The 16048-nt window shown below is 46.6% G+C and overlaps 2 protein-coding genes across 2 annotated transcripts in view; both read left to right on the plus strand.

The window, feature by feature from the left end:
- Positions 1-208: 208 nt before the first annotated feature.
- NPAS4 (neuronal PAS domain protein 4) lies at positions 209-5426 on the plus strand. The gene is made up of 8 exons (XM_056852921.1): positions 209-453; positions 834-985; positions 1356-1458; positions 2000-2249; positions 2418-2527; positions 2652-2790; positions 3741-5059; positions 5310-5426. The coding sequence occupies exons 1-8, from the start codon at positions 279-281 to the stop codon at positions 5336-5338; spliced, it is 2277 nt and encodes a 758-aa protein (XP_056708899.1). The 5' UTR covers positions 209-278; the 3' UTR covers positions 5339-5426.
- A 5158-nt stretch (positions 5427-10584) lies between these two features.
- Positions 10585-16048, plus strand: part of SLC29A2 (solute carrier family 29 member 2) — a 41924-nt gene continuing 36460 nt past the window's right edge. Inside the window, exons 1-3 of the mRNA XM_056853430.1 lie at positions 10585-10611; positions 14015-14122; positions 15759-15773. Coding sequence (XP_056709408.1) covers positions 10585-10611; positions 14015-14122; positions 15759-15773 — 150 coding nt within the window. The remainder of the gene's footprint in view (positions 10612-14014; positions 14123-15758; positions 15774-16048) is intronic.

Consider the following 16048-nt stretch of genomic DNA (forward strand, 5'->3'; position numbering starts at 1 on the left):
CATTCTCACCACGTCATTCAGGAGCCAGTGACGTTGGGTTCCCCCAAGCCCAAAGAAGGGAGGGGGGAGCGGCTCCACAGCCGTGTCCCTCCATTGATCTGAACAAATCTTCCCGCCCCACTTTCCTTAACATGCCAGTGCCCACACTCCCGACAGCCTATAAAAGATGGGAGGCAGGCTGTGGTTCTCAACCAGATCCACGGGCAGACATCTGGGAGACAGAGAGACAGAGACCGAGGGAGCCGGAGCGCCAGCCACGCGGATCCTCGTGAGCCGAGATGTATCGGTCGACGAAGGGAGCCTCCAAGGCACGGCGAGACCAAATCAATGCGGAAATCAGGAATCTTAAGGACCTGTTGCCCATAGCTGAAGGGGATAAACTCCGGCTGTCGTACCTGCACATCATGTCTTTGGCGTGCATCTACACTCGGAAATCCATCTTTTTCTCCAAAGGTAAACTAACTGGCTGATAGGGGACAAGGCTTGAGGGGGAAAGAGTCGCCAGAGGTGGGGGAACACCAGTTAAAGCCTGAAGTTGGGAGGTAGAGTCCAAAGGAACGAAGTGTCTTTGGGATGGAGGGAGCCAACAGGTCTCTCCATGGTGCTGAAAGAGCAATAGACCTAACCGGGACAGTGGAAGAGTCTGCTGTCTCGGGTGCTGAAACGACCAGCTAAAGGTAGTCCGTGACAGTTGCTGTCCCCGGTGCTGAAATATAATTTTCTGCTGATTCTCAGCCACACTATTCTATTGTGCTGGGCATTCTAGCATGAGGCATGATTCTAAAAAACAACAACAACCCATTGCTGATTTCTCTCCTTTTCTTTATCAACAGGTACAACTTCAGAAGGCTTGGAGGGATTGCTTTCCTCCCAGGACTTGGACGATTTCATGCAGTCGCTTCCGGGCTTCCTTCTGGCGTTCACCGGAGAGGGCAAACTCATCTATGTGTCAGAAAATGTTGCCGAGCACCTGGGACACTCTGTGGTAAGTATTTGACCAGCTCAGGGGTTGAGAAAGAGAGAGAGACTGTTCAGTCTCTCCAGTAAAGTGGAGGGATGGAGTTACCCTTTGGATACACACCTAGTTATGCAACAACTTGAAAGTGCTTCAGGCACTGGTAGTCATTAAACTAGATATACAGCATGAGTACTTAATCTAGAGCTTTTGATAATTTTTACTTAATTTAGTAATACTAGTTATCTTTACTTAATATAATAGTACCAGTTATCTATCTGCCTATCAACGTCTGCTGGATGTTGTTTCTTTTTGATACTAGCAACTGTGGTACCACAGTGCTTGATGTAAGAGTGTTTATTTCTCAATCTCACCTGACGTCCTTCTTCTTTTACCACAGGTGGACTTGGTTGCCCAAGGGGACAGCATCTATGACATTATTGATCCAACGGATCACTTTGTGATGAGGAACCAGCTGGCCCTGCCCTCTCCAATAGATACCGGTAAGTTCTTTCAGTAACTTGGGCTTGTATTATTAAAATGTAAGGGACTGACGAATTGTGGCAGAGGAAGGAATCCAAACCAGAGAGACAGTTGATGTAAACGTTGACCAGCAGGCATGAGAACACAAACATATCCAGCTGAGCCTAATTCAAGCAAAGACTTGCCAAGGCAGTCCCAGCACTCCCCCCCCACAATGCCTTGTCTCAGTCCTGGCTAATGTGAAGTAACTATAGAAGCAAGACAGCCTTCCTTCACCTCCGAGCCACCAAAGTCAGCTTCTGCACACTGGGGTTTGGGGGAAAAAGCTTCTAGGTCACAAGGTTTGAGTCCCCAAATTTCTCTTTTTTTAAAAAAACAAACATTTGAGCACCGAAATGCTTCTCATGTTAAAAAGCTAACGGCTTGCAAAAAGCCAAACCCCAGCAGAGCAGAACCTTCTGTGCTTTCTGTTAGAAAATGTGTTAGCAGTGTGAATGTACTAAGCAGCTGATATTTCCATGGCTCTCTTTCCTGACCTTTCCAACGCTTATTGCATTCCAGGTCGACTCTTCCATTGCCATTTTAACACTTCCAAGACTATCCGGCGGCAAAGTGCAGGAAACAAGCTAGTCCTTATCCGAGGGAGGTTCCACCAGCCCCCAGCTGGTTCCTACTGGTCCACTAACCCGGTCTTCACTGCCTTTTGCACCCCTCTGGACCCCAAGCCCAGAACCTGTCAGAATTCACTCTTCCTGTCCTCGTTTGAGAGTCGCCACACAAAAGATCTGGCCATTGTGGACATATCAGAAAGGTGAGAAGGGGCTCTGCGGATGTGAGGGCCTGGGGGAGGGGGGGCTGGCAGGAAGTGGGGGCACCCCAGGGTGCAGCATGAAGGGCAGCCTGATATTAGCCAAGTTAGCAGACAGTGAACTGTTGACTGGCCAGCACTGACCTCTTTTTGATCTTGCTGGTTTTCTAGTGTAATTTTCCACTTGGGCTATGAGAAAAACGAGCTTTTATGCAAGTCGTGGTACAGCCTGGTCCACCCGGAAGATCTCAGTCATGCTTCAGCCCAGCATTACCGACTGTGTGAGTATCCCCGCTGTTCTATCCCACCCCCCTCCATTTGCTGTGTCCCAGGAAACAGCAACTCAGCTGCATCTTTCAGTGAGGCCGATGGTCTAAATGTCTCCTTGTGTGCTTCTTTCTCCAGTGGGCGACACAAACGAAACCCAAGTTGAAATGGTCCTCCGGCTCCAAACTAAAGATGGCCTGAACTGGATATGGATCTACTCGCTGCTCCGCTTGGAGAATACAGAAGTCCCTATCACTTGCCACAGCTATATCATAAGGTAGGAGATAGAGAACCTCTTTTTGACCGGGGCAGGAGGGCATGGAGACAAATTATGGTTCTTGATAAGCTTAGCAACAGGTAGACTTGTCAAGGCTTTTCCTCGATCCTTGCAATTAGAGTCCTCCTTCCCTTTTGTTTGGTGACAGGTTAATTGGGGGAAGGGCTCTTGTGGGGTGGGGGGAAGAAGCTTAGGGAAAAGTTAAGGGATGAGGCAGAAATTGCCAAGAACTGCGAAGGTACAACGTCTGAAGATGCGTTGAGCACTAGAAGTCCATGAGACTGGGTTGTGCTGCATGGCCAAAACTGTCCCTCTTCTGCACTGCCCTCAGCATGGCCACCTCCACTCGCCTTCTGTAGGGCCGCTGCTGCATGGGAGGGACAAACTTTATCACAGGCCCAGACACCTCAGACAAGTGGCCGCTTACAAATCTGCTATGCAGTTGTTCTGGCCACATGGAGAAACAGGTGCTCGCAGCCTCCAGAATCGCCAATAAGACTGGAAGGTCTGGAAAAGCAAGAGACAGCAACGGGAACAAACCACTTACTGTGGAGTCTGAAAAGAGATATTGTGGGGTGTCTCTCCATGCAGCCAGAGATGCATCCGATTCCCCACCTTATTTCATTTTAATCTAGGGGTTTTCGCCCCTGAATTCATAAGCAAAATTTTTTTAAAAAGAAATAATTAAAAATGAATGGGCAGCAAGAGCGTTCTGGAAAACAAGGCAGGGAGGATTGATAGTAGGAGTTTTACAGACCGTTGGAGCTTTACAAAGTTTACTATGCAAAAAAAAGTCACTTCCCTGCCTGCAAGGAGTTTACAAATCAAAGCCTGGGATTAGGGAAAGAATGGGGGGGGGGGGGTAAGCTAGTGAGCAGGAGCAACAGCCTATGTTTTGCTGAGGGTCTCCCAGAATGCTGAACTAAGTTCCCCATTCTTTACTCTTGCAGTGATTCTGAAGCCTGGTGCCTCAAGCAGCAGCTGACCACAGAAGAAACCCAAGTGGCCTATGTCCTTGGAAGCACACCACCTTTCCTGGAAGGTCTTCTGTCTCCAGGACAGCTCTCCAGCCCTGACCAAGTCTTCACACCCATGGCAAGCACCCCAACCAGCAGCGTCACTGTACCATCATTTGATTTCAGTGCCGTGGGGGGCACAGATTGCCCTTCAGGGTTCACAGAGACAACCTCTGCCGGCCTGCCCCAGGAGATGATGGAGCCCGGAAATATCTCCTCCATGGAGGAGGCCCCCGGATCCACGCTCAGCCTTCTTGGCAAAGGCCCAGAGTTCAGCTATGTGATTGTACCAACGGGCTACAACCAGACTTCAAGGAGGGACAACTCTGGTGGCTCCTCCAAAGACTTTGTCTGCACCCCTCCTTATACACCCCACCAGGGCTCTGCCTTCCTCTTCGCAACCCAGGAGTCTTACACCCCGAGCTCCGCCCCAGGGACTTTGCCTCCAGTGACTGCCCCTGCTCCGTCTGCCGCCGCCACCACTACCACCACCGCCACCACCACCTCCTCTGAGCTGTTCTATACCCAGGAACAATGCAGTGCTCTCTATGAGAAGTTACCGCCTACCCCGGACAGCCCTGGTAATGGGGACTGTACCGTCATGACCTTGCCTGAGATCAGAGGTCCCCTCTATATCGACGTGCCCATGGTGCCTGAGGGGATCCTGACTCCGGAAGCCTCGCCCATCAAACAGACTTTCTTCAGATATTCTGAAAAAGAGAAGAATGAGATCAAACTATTGGCCCAGCAGATCAGCAGCCTGGCCGAAGCTTTCAGCTCCATCCCATCCAGAGAGCTGGCCAAGAACACCCAGGTCGCTGTTGACTTCTCTGCAGTGGCCACCACCCCTGAAGCATGCCTGGACTTCCAGCTTCCAAAGCATTGGAGGAGTGTTGACTTCTCCTTGTTGACCTGTCCAGAGGAAGATCTCCTGGAAGAGGATGCTCTTGAGACCCTTCTCCAAGACCTGTCTGCCTCTCTGTTCGAGAAAGGTGGCACAGGTATGAGGTGCCCTCACCACCAGTTCTGCGGTGGGAATGTCAGTAGTCCAGTGAGCTTGGACAACGAAGATAGTAGCCAAGGAGCCTTGGCTCCCTCGCCCAGCATGGACCTGCCTCCAGAAGAGCGATGCTTTTTGGAAGAACTGGCCTCCTATGAAACAGCCTTTGAGACACGTGCCTCAAACTCTCCCTGTGATGGGTTAGATGAGTTGTATCAACTCCAGAGCCATATGCAAGAAGGCTTTCATGAAGGTAAGCATCAGAACTGGGCTTGGTAGGAGGGAAAGGGCTGACAGCGCAGTTTTAAAATTTTGGACTTGTCATATAAAGCAAAGGGAAGGTGGGGAGAAATGGTCTATGCTGCAAGCATTTAAGTCCTTCTGCAACTGACCACACAACGATAGACAACAAAAGTCTAGCCTTTTATGAGTGTTAAAGTGAATTTGAAAACATGGTCAGATTACTAACCTACCATCTCCTTGCTTTGTGTCTCCTTCTACAGATGGAAGCAAAAGTGACCCTTCGTTTTGAAATAAGTCCGTGACTTACTTCTCCGAGTATGGCATATTGTCATAACCCAAGGATTTTCTTCTGCCAAACCCCCTGGAATTCACTCTAATGGTGAACCAAGAGGATGTCAACCCGGCGTCTTGAGATGGGGTTTTTTGGGGAAGGACTTTTTTTGTTGTTTCTTTTTTAAATAACAAAAACAAAAAAAATGTTATCTTGATTCTGAGACATCGAAGCTGATCAGAGCTAAGGAAAGGACCATTGTAAGGGGACTTACACATGTTATTGTATTCACTCGTAGTGAGTAACCTTGTATGTAATTTACTAAGAAGTCTGAGGCGGGGGCCCTTGCGCCTTGGCTGCTTCCAAGGGCATTCAACGCACAGTTGGAGCAAAGCACCCGGGCAGCCATTTTGCGCATGATTCGGGAACGATTCATCTTCTCCCATCCAATCCCCCGCCCAGACAACAGAATGTGTAGGTGGTACTAGAACCTACAATAGTAAGGGCCAATGGCTGGCGATGCGCCGCTGCTTTCTTTTTTTCTTGCTGCTATCCTCTGCTTTTCTTCTGTTCCCAAAGAAATCTGAACCATTTAAGCTTTAACTCACCCAAGTTCTGACGGGGTGGTGGTTATTATTCGTTTCCTTTTGGTGACCTTTTTTTAATTTCTCAGAGCCGCTCTGGGAGATGAACCCATTTCTAGTTCCATGATCATCTGTGTTCACACCCATTGTATCCATTTTTTTCCGCTGGGATGAATGTCAGACCTGGCAGAGAGATTGCCTGTGACAATTGTTACCAAATGAATGAGTAGCCTTTGCTAAGGATCAAGGGAGCAATACCCAGAGTGGAACCCCATCCTACCGGCCTTCCAGCTGCAAATCAGCAAGGGCGAATGGTGCGTTCCTGAAGTCCCCTCTGTTGGACCATCATAACAGATTCTACTCTGAGCCACAGCATCAGGACCAATGGGATTATGCTGCTGTGTAGGCCAGACAAAGAGATCCACAGGAATCCTTGTGGGTTGTGATAGATTTGAATTGGGAACGGTGCCCCTTTAACTGAAAATTTAGGCTTCGATATCTCTCTGCCAGCTCCAACTTCCCCAGATATTTCTTACTAGCTTTCAGCAGAATATACAGATATATTTTGCTCATAACATGATTTCACCCACTCTGGTCAAAACAAAGTATTTCCTGTTTCTGCAGGATCCCAGTGTGAGCTAGTTGGAATGATTTTTTTAGAACCCCAAATGTCCTCCCCAGCCATGCTGCAATGAACAGCAGCCATGAGTTGGGGAGATATACTGGTCCAGATGATGGTACGGAACAGAAATGTTTATATATATATATATAAATACTGATTGCTATCTAGATATATAATTTTTTTAAAAGAAATGGTTCTGTAAGAGAGCATGTGAAATTCTCCAGGATTCTGTCCCAGCATTTGTTCTGAATGCAAATTTATGGGTCAGATAATGGAGATCTGCGCTTCTCTTTTTTCTCCCTTCCTTGTTCAAGAGCAAAACGTCTGAAACCTGTGTGCCACTTCCCTGTGTCTGGAGTGGTTCTATCACTCTCTGTAGAATTATCTACGATCAAGTATCAGGATTGAATCCTCTGAATTTTTTTAATGAGTTCTCACATTGTCAGAATGTGGGATATTGTAAAATAATAATAATAATGTACAATTGTAAAAAAAAGAAGACTGGATTTGCTTTTATAAAAAAGAAGACAGAAATGTAAGCACATTTGTAGCTGTATATTACTGGAGCTCTGTGTACTACGTATGGGGTCTTTGTGCTGCAAATTCTTGACCTATGTTGGGTCTGAATGTGAATATTTTTGAATAAAAGTGAAAATTAAAAAAAAACAAGGGGAAAAAGTGGCTTTTTTAAGCAACAGTACAAACAAAGCATAACGTGTATTATTGATATCTCAAAGCATTGGGGGAATTAAAAGAAAAATAAGACAGTATTTCATATGGATTATTAGCGTAAGGCTCTGCACAGTAGCGTCTCTTATACTTAACAACAACCAAAAGCAAATTGTGTTTGTGGGTCCAGCAGAAATTTCTTCTTGTGATATATGTGACTACATGGAGATAATATCTGTATAGGGGAAAACTGCAGTTATGGTCACCACCATGCATGCAAAATACACAACTGTATATTTTGCTGTGACTACGGCAGATACATGGATTAAAGTGTACAGACAGGTTGACACACTTGCTACGTTAGGAGAGCAAGATTGTGTAGTGGTTAGAGCATCAGATTGGGAGCGGGGAGACTGGGGTTCAAATCCCCACCCTCATTGGTTGGTCCTGGCCCAGTCATTCTCTGTTAGCCTAAACTACTTTGCAGGATCAATGTCAGACGGAATGAGCAAAGGGGAGAATTCCTTAAAAGAAGGGAATGATAAAAATGTAGTACATATAAATTAAGAACAGATAATGCTTATACTATGTGGTTCCCCTCTATAGTCTTCTAAACAGCCAAAAAGTAAAAACTTTACTTGGGGGAGGGGGGATTGTGCACCTTGTCAAGTTGACTGTGAAGCAGCAAGAAGGACAGAAGAAATCACTTTGTTGGGCTCTTTCTTTCCGGGGCAGAGCCTTCATCAATCCATGGGCTGCTTACATGAAAACATAAACAAAAGCTCCTGCCCCACAGAGTTTACAACCCAGAATCAGACTGTGGGGGAACAAGTGATGAGAGAGGCCACAATGGAAAACAAGGATACGGAATATGGACAAAGGAAGTTACAAAGATGCGGGATGATTTGTTCCAGTTCACATAACCTGATCTTTATAAAAACTATTATCCCCCGTGTTGCAGATGCAGCCTCAGAGAACCATGGCTAGCCTAACGCCATACAGAGTTTTTTGACTTGGGTGAAATCTGAACCTGGGATTTCCCAGTTCTCATTCTTGGGATTTCCCAGTTCTAATTCTTAGCAACACAACAACACAATACTTCAAAGGTCTGTCATATAGAGGACGGTGCCGAGTTGTTTTCGGTTGCCCCAGAAGGTTGGACCAGAACCAGTGGGTTGAAATTAAATCAAGAGTTTCTGTCTAGACATTAGGAAGGATTTTCTAACAGAGCAGTTCCTCAGTGGAACAGGCTTCCTTGAGAGGTGGTAAGTTCATGAGAGGGAGGGGATCTTGGCCATCTTCTGGGCATGGAGTAGGGGTTGCTGGGGGTGTGGGGGGGAGGTAGTTGTGAATTTCCTGCATTGTGCAGGGGGTTGGACTAGATGTCCCTGGTGGTCCCTTCCAACTCTATTATTCTATTCTATTCTATTCTATTCTATTCTATTCTATTCTATACTCTACTCTACTCTATTCCTGCATTCTTACTCTAACTGTGGGTTGGACGTTTATATTAATCAGAATCTCGCTCTACGCACCCCACCACGCCACGCCACTGGCCATTACCCAAACAGGGGAGTTTCAAAAACAGCTTTGCAGAGTAGTGCTATAGTAAGGGAAAAACAACCATGAGATGGGGGGTTGAGACTAAGACAGAGGTGCCATTCTCTCCGCTTTCACTCAGCACTGGTGTGATCTTTGATTACTTAAAATATACACATGCAGAGAAAGCAAGTGGAAAGAGGCTGAAGAAGAGCAGAGAAAAGCAATTAAACAGGTCTAGAGAACATGATGTACGAAGAAAGACCAAAGGATTTGGAGGTGGGGTGGACTTGGTCAGAACCTTTAGAAATATGGGGTGCAGCTGGTCTCCTTGTCACTGGGGTAAGATGAGAAATAATGGGCCAAACTGGTATGGAAAAAATCCAGATGATTATTTATCCATTTTCATGTGCACAAGGAGAGCTGGATGAACAGATGAAGCTGACAGTGTGATGTAGTGGTAAAAGGGTCAAACTAGGGGCTGGGAGACCCAAATTTGAACCCCCAGTCTTGCACGGAAATTCACTGGGTGACCTTGGGCCATTCACTCTCTCTCAGTCTATCCTACCTCACAGGCCTGTAGTGAGGATAAAACGGAGGACAGGAGGATGACAGTGTAAGTCGCTTTGGGTCTTCCTTGGGGAGAAAAGCAAGGTCTAAATACTGAGTCAGGCCTTTAGCCTGTAAAGCTCAGCATTCTGTACTCGCAAAAGCAGCAGCTCTCCAAAGTACCGGACCAAGTTCAAGGTTCTGGTACTGACCTTCAGAGCCCTAAATGGTCCAGGACTTTTGTCCCGATACACCCCTCAAAGAGCATTACGCTCATCAAATAACAACCTACTGGAGATCCCCAGCCCGAGAGATATCCAGCTGTTCTCAACCAGGACCAGGGCTTTTTGGAACTCTCTGTCAGCTGAGACCCAGGCCCTGCGGGACTTAGCTCAGTTACGCAGAGCTTGTGAGACAGAGGTGTTCCGCCAGGCCCGTGATTGAGGACCGCAATGGTTCCACCATGATCGGCCTCCCTGTACCCACTGTGCCACCTGCCTATTTTTGGCATTTGTTGCATTAGTCAATCGCCGCCTTTCCACCTGGCTAAGACACCGCCAGTACCAATTTTACAGGCCCCCTTGGACTCTTTGGTTTAGTTGTTTAATTATCAAGATACATTATTGATTTTAATGATATTTATTTGAGATGAGACGCTGTATTTTAACAGATGTAAATCACCCTGAATCCGAACTTGGTTAAAAAAAGTAGTCTTAGGCAGGGAACAATACAGGTCTTTTCCAAGACCTGCTGCCTGAAACCCTTCACCTGGAGATGCTGTCCCTGGGACTCACTGCAGGTAAAGCACGTCTGCCACTGAGACACACAGCCCCCATGCGTTTCTCATACAGTGGCCTCCACTCTGCCACATCAACAGAGAGGAGCTTCGAAACGGCAGTGGAGGGCACTGAACAGATGAAGCTGCCTACTCTCACCTAGTTCAAGTACTGGGTCTCAGGCTGAGTTCTTGTCCAGCTCTGATGAGATCCCTGATTGTTTGGCCTATGTTTTTTATTTATTTACTTATTCATTCATTCATTCATTCATTCATTCATTTTTTAAGTCACTGCTCATCCAAAGGGTCTCGTGGCAACTTACAACATTAAAATAGTACAAATGAGTTAAAAAACAACATAAAACAGCTAACAAATATAAAATATTAACATTAAACTATTAAAACATGTAGCTCACGCCATCCCACTAATAAAACAACCCAAACTTGTGGACAACACTCCAAAGGCCAACCTAAACAATTCGGCCTTGCAGCCCTGCGGAAACAAAACAAGTCCAGCAGGGCACGGATGTCATCTGAGAGTGCATTCAACAGTGTAAGGGCCACAACTGAGAAGGCCGTTCTCCTGGTGACAGCTAACCGAGCCACCCTGGGGCCAGGCACCTGCAAGAGGCCCCTAGAAGATGATCGAACAGCGCGCAGGAGTTGTAACAGAAGGGGCAGTCCCATAGGTATGAGGGTCCCAAATTGTTCTATATAATTAAAGAATACTAAATATGCACGTGACACCTATCTAGCACATTTTTTTATCTTGCCTTTCTTCCAAGAAGCTCAGGATGGGATATGTGCTTCTCCCTTCCTCCCTTTTAATCCTCACAACAATCCTGTGTGGTAGGTTAAGCTAACGCAGAATGAGCTCACGGTCATCCAGTGAGCTTTATAGCTGAGTGGAGGATTTCACTTTGGGTCTCCTCAGGCCAAGTACAACATTTTAACCACTATGCCGTATTGGAACCTACAAAGTCACCTCATTTTCCCCTGCATCCTCCTTTCCCACATTATTGCCTCTTTCCCTCCCCCTGGCTGCCCCCCGTAACCTCACTTTTCCTTGCTTCCTTCTTTCCTACCAACCCACAAACCAACACTATACCCCACTGGCTGCTGGGATGGCTGCTGTTGAACAGTAGCAAGCAGCCCTACCTGGGTGAGTCATGCAAATAGGGTTGTAACAAGTCACCCAGTGGTTGCTGCCAGATCTGGCCCCAATGAGCTTTCCCTCAAAGCCCAGAACAGCCCTGGAAAGGGCTCTACTTCCTTCCCTGCCTTTTGCTGACAGAAACCAAGGCTTGAAGGCTGGCAGTACTATTGTGATTGCCTAGCAACTGCCACCGAGGGCACCCATTTCTTAAAATTACAGGTGCTGCTTCTACTATTTGGGGAGGTTTTAATGCCCCAATTTTCTTTTCTTTTTTAGATTTCAGATTTTTCAGCAAACCTGGGACTTTTTCATTTTTGTAGAATGACCTATTTTGCCTATTCATGGCTCCAATTTCTGGATTTTTCACAGATTTGGCCACGTTGAGAATTAGATATATTAATGACAAATGGAGGACCTGAGAGGACTTGTGGGGGGCATCTCATCCAACCCTCCCCCACTATTTACTCTTTCCCTTTCCTGGCAGCCCCCACAGCCTCTCTTCCTTGCTTTCTTCTCTCCTTCCCATCCACCACCCAACCTACCTTTCTCTGCCCCCCATCTTCAGCTTTCCCTCCTATCTCCCCCCTGACAGCCTCTCCCAGGAAAACTTTGCCCAAGTATCCTGGTGCCAATTGTTGGGTTGGGCCCAGTTGTGTGGTACCAGCCAAGCTGGGCTAGGCTGAGTTGCATGGTGGGAACCCACAAGGAGTTGTGTGTGGCGGGGAGGACACACGTCACTTTCCCTTGTATTCTCTTCCTCACACTTTTTTTCTTTTTCCTCTCCTCCTGGAAGCCCCCATATTCTCAACTTTCCTTGCTTCTGTCTCTCCTTCCCACCCACCCATCTGTCTTTTATCTGGACCTACAGGTGTCAACATCCTAATCGGATGTGGAGAAGCTGGAATTCCAGCTGATCTCCAGATAACAGAGATCAGTTCCCCTGGAGAAAATGGCTGTTTTGGAGGGTGGACTCTATAGCATTATACCACACTTATCTCTCTCCCCTCCTCAAAACCTGCCCACCCCACCCCCCCATATCTCCAGGAATTTCCCAACTTATTGGTAGCCCTATCTGTCCCCTGTCTTCAGCTATATTGTTAATTTTTTACATTTATACTCTGCTGTTCTCCACGATCGGGACCCAAAGCAATTTACATCACCAACCTCTTCTCCATATTTTTTGTTTCATTTGGTGTGCCTGCCACAACAGTTATTGGCCCTCCTCCCCCGCTCTGGTGTTGTTTATGTGTTTTTATTGAATTATTATATATTTTTTAATGTTATTTTTAATGGTTTAAGTGTTTTAATGTTTTTATGTTTGCTGCCTGATTGGGTGGGAAAGTGGCATAAAAACATCTTAAACAAATGAAATAAAATGTATCTTCACAATAACCCTGTGAGGTAAATTAGGCTGAGAGTGCATGACGGGCCCAAAGTCTCCCAGTGACCTTACACAGCAGAGTGGGGATTCGAACCTGGGTCTCCCAGAAAATAATCTGAAACTAACCGCTGTCCCACATTGGTTCCTGTGGGGTGGCTGCTGTTGAAGACAGTTGTCGCTGTGATGGTAAAATGAAGGAGGGGGAGAACAATGCTATAAACTGCTTAGGGTTTCCACTGGGTTGCCAGCTCCAGGTCAGGAAATTCCTGGAGGTTTTGAGGGCAGAGCCTGGGGAGGTTGGAGTTTGAGGAGGGAAGGGCCTTAGCAAGGTATAATGCCACAGAGTCCACCTTCCCAAAGCATCCATTTTCTCCAGGGGAGCTGATCTCTGCAGCCTGGAGATCAGTCAGAATTCAGGGAGCTCTCCAGCCACCCCCTGGAGGTTGGTGGACTGGAAGAAGAAAATACCTATGCTGGAAATAGTAGAAACTATAATAAACGGCAGCACGTGGCTTCAAAGATAATATAATGTGAAATATGCCAACTGGAAAAGAAAACAATATTATAGAATATAATAATTCTATTTTTTGGGAAATCCAAAAAAATTGGATTTTCCAAAAAACAGATTATATTCTATAATATTGTTTTCTTTTCCAGTTGGTATATTTCACATTATATTATCTTTGAAGCCACGTGCTGCCATTTATTATAGTTACCCCCTGGAGGTTGGCAACTAGGGTTGCCAGGTCCCTCTTCGACACAGGTGGGAGGTTTTTGGGGTGGAGCTTGAGGAGGGCGGGATTTGGGGAGGGGAGGGACTTCAATGCCATAGAGTCCAATTGCCAAAGTGGCCCTTTTCTCTCAGGGGAACTGATCTCTATTGGCTGGAGATGAGTCGTAATAGCGGGAGATCTCCCGCTAGTACCTGGAGGTTGGCAACCCTATTGGCAACCTAACAAGGTTATAAATGGCAAGAGTCCTTAAAGACTAACAAAAATATTTTCCGGTAGGGTTATAAATGTATATCATGAATGTATTTTTTGTAAGAAGCTGAGCTGTAAAATATTTCATTGATCTCTTACCTGCCTTCTTAGGCTGCCTTCATCCCTGCTGGGGCGCATTACTTCATTGCATAATTTTTGCCTCTTCTCCTGCTAATCTGTAATTCAGCCAAAGGCAAATGCATTTTTTTTTCCTTAACCAAAAAAGATCTAAAATAAATAAATCCACTATCAAATCCGACCAGCGCGAGGAGGAGGAGGAGACCTAAAGCCCTGTTTGGGAGGCCCAAAAACTGGATTTGGGCTCCAGCCTGTTCCGGCAAAAAAAGCTCATAGTCACCTGTTCTCTGAAATGCCATCTAAGGGGTTTTAGCGCCCTCTGCTGGTGCTGAGGCGTATGTATTTTTTTTCCCCGCAGCCTGTGACGTATCCGATTGGCGGGAAAATACAAAGGAAACCCGACAAAGGTCAGGGAAGCTTCCTTTTCTCTGCAGCGGATCAAAGCGTGCTGGGAGCCATTATTAAGGTAAGGAGGGTGCACACTGCATGCTCGACCCTGGATAAGGGGCGGGGGGACTTCGTTGCAACATCTGCCATCAGTAAAAAGGGTTTCTCAGGTTTGTGAGTTTATGAGTCATTTCACTGCCTTAATATCTAAAGCGAGAGAAGCCTATTTTTTCCAAACCTGTCTCTGCTCCTATGTGCCTTCAACAGGGCTAGGATCCGAAGACATTAATGAGTGATCCTACAGATCTCCTTGCCATGACAAGAGAGCTGATTCCTGTGGACCAAGCTACATTTATTTTTTTATTGTTTCTTTTTATACAAGTTTCAATATTTATTTCTTATTCTACATACATTGTTTGTATAACGTACTTTTCTCATTCCCTTCCATCCCTCCCCTCCCCCTCCCTAGCCCCACTCCTTCTCCTTATAATTTTTAGTCTCTTAACCCCAGCCACGGGCACAAAGTCTGTATCTTCCACCGAATGTCTTTTCTTCCTTCCATTGATATCCACTCTAAGTAGGTCTTCCATCTACTCGTGATTTCCCTGCTCTGACCAAGCTACATTTAAAGACACAAAAACAGCCCAGGGTGCCTCCCCTGGTCAGTTGGCAACCCTACCGTCTTAGGGAGGTTTTTAAGAAGTGGCTAGGTGGCCATCTGTCAGCAATGCTGATTGTATGACCGTAGGCAGATCATGAGAGGGAGGGCATCTTGGCCATCTGGGCATGAAGTATGGGTCACTAGGGGTGTGGGGGGGAGGTAGTTTGGAATTTCCTGCGTTGTGCAGGGGGTTGGATTAGATGACCCTGGTGGTCCCTTCCAACTCTATGATTCGATGAACCAGTTAAAAAAGGAGGGCAGTGAGATTCATGTTCCTTGACGAGGGGATGTGCAATCCCGCATGATAAACGGCACCTCCCCAAATTCTTTCTTCTGCACACCAATTCAAGGCAGAGCAGATGTCCTCCTAACTTTGCTGCTGGTCTCTGGCCCCTGATAAAGCTCATACCCTTCCCTGGTTCCCAATCTGGTATTGAATCAATACTCCGCTACAGAAGGAATCAGAAGAAGAACTTGAAGCTTCACTCCTCTGTTCCTCCAAAAGTGCAATCCTAAAAAAAGTTACATCCTTCTAAGCCCATTCACTTCAATTAGGGTTGCCAACCTCCAGGTACTAGCTGGAGATCTCCTGCTATTACAACTGATCTCCAGTCGATAGAGATCAGTTTACCTGGAGAAAATGGCAGCTTTGGCAATTGGACTCTATCGCATTGAAGTCCCTCCCCTCCCTAAACCCTGCCCTCTTCAGGCTGTGCCCCAAAATCCTCCTGCCGGTGCAAAGAGGGACCTGGCAACCCTAACTTCAATGGATTTAGAAGGGTGTAACTCTGGTTAGGATTGCACTGCAAATCAATTGGACTTCCCCCAATTGCACACTCCAGGACTAGGAGACCGCCCCTCACCCACCAAGAAGCCCGAGCATCAGGTTTTGGCCAAAGATTTAGTTGCTCTTTCTTGGGTGTGGGGAACCTACAGTGCCATCCTAAGCAGGCGGGCTCAGAATCCTGCTGCAATCTCTTCTGTATAGATCACTCTCAGGAAAAGATTCTTAGAAATACTTCCTTTTATCTGTTTTGAATCTCTCGCCCTCCAGCTTCAGCAGATGAAGGTAAGGGTGACTAAGGGTTTGTCCCAAAGCCTTCCTGAAAAAGGAGGGTTTTGAGGGGGCAGGTGAAGGCCCGGCATGGCAAACTGGGTTCTTGGTCCAAGCTCTGCCTCCTGCATGTGAAGCCACAGTGCTGACCAAAAAGGGGCACGAAATGCTTTATGCATGAAACGCTTTATGCATTTGATCTAATCTCGGTTCATGGCCACACATATTTGGTTTCCTGGGAAATAGCGAGAGAACGAGAGATGGTGTTTGGGTACTATTTTTGCTGCTTT

The sequence above is a fragment of the Euleptes europaea genome, chromosome 7 (assembly GCF_029931775.1).
Source record: "Euleptes europaea isolate rEulEur1 chromosome 7, rEulEur1.hap1, whole genome shotgun sequence".
Taxonomy (NCBI): Eukaryota; Metazoa; Chordata; class Lepidosauria; order Squamata; family Sphaerodactylidae; genus Euleptes; species Euleptes europaea.

Bases quoted from the DNA above. Each gene is read 5' to 3' on its own strand.
- NPAS4 (XM_056852921.1), top strand. From the start codon at position 279: ATGTATCGGTCGACGAAGGGAGCCTCCAAGGCACGGCGAGACCAAATC. The intron at 1,459-1,999 runs GTAAGTTCTTTC...ATTGCATTCCAG, and splicing joins GCCCTCTCCAATAGATACCG to GTCGACTCTTCCATTGCCAT. The intron at 2,250-2,417 runs GTGAGAAGGGGC...CTGGTTTTCTAG, and splicing joins ATTGTGGACATATCAGAAAG to TGTAATTTTCCACTTGGGCT.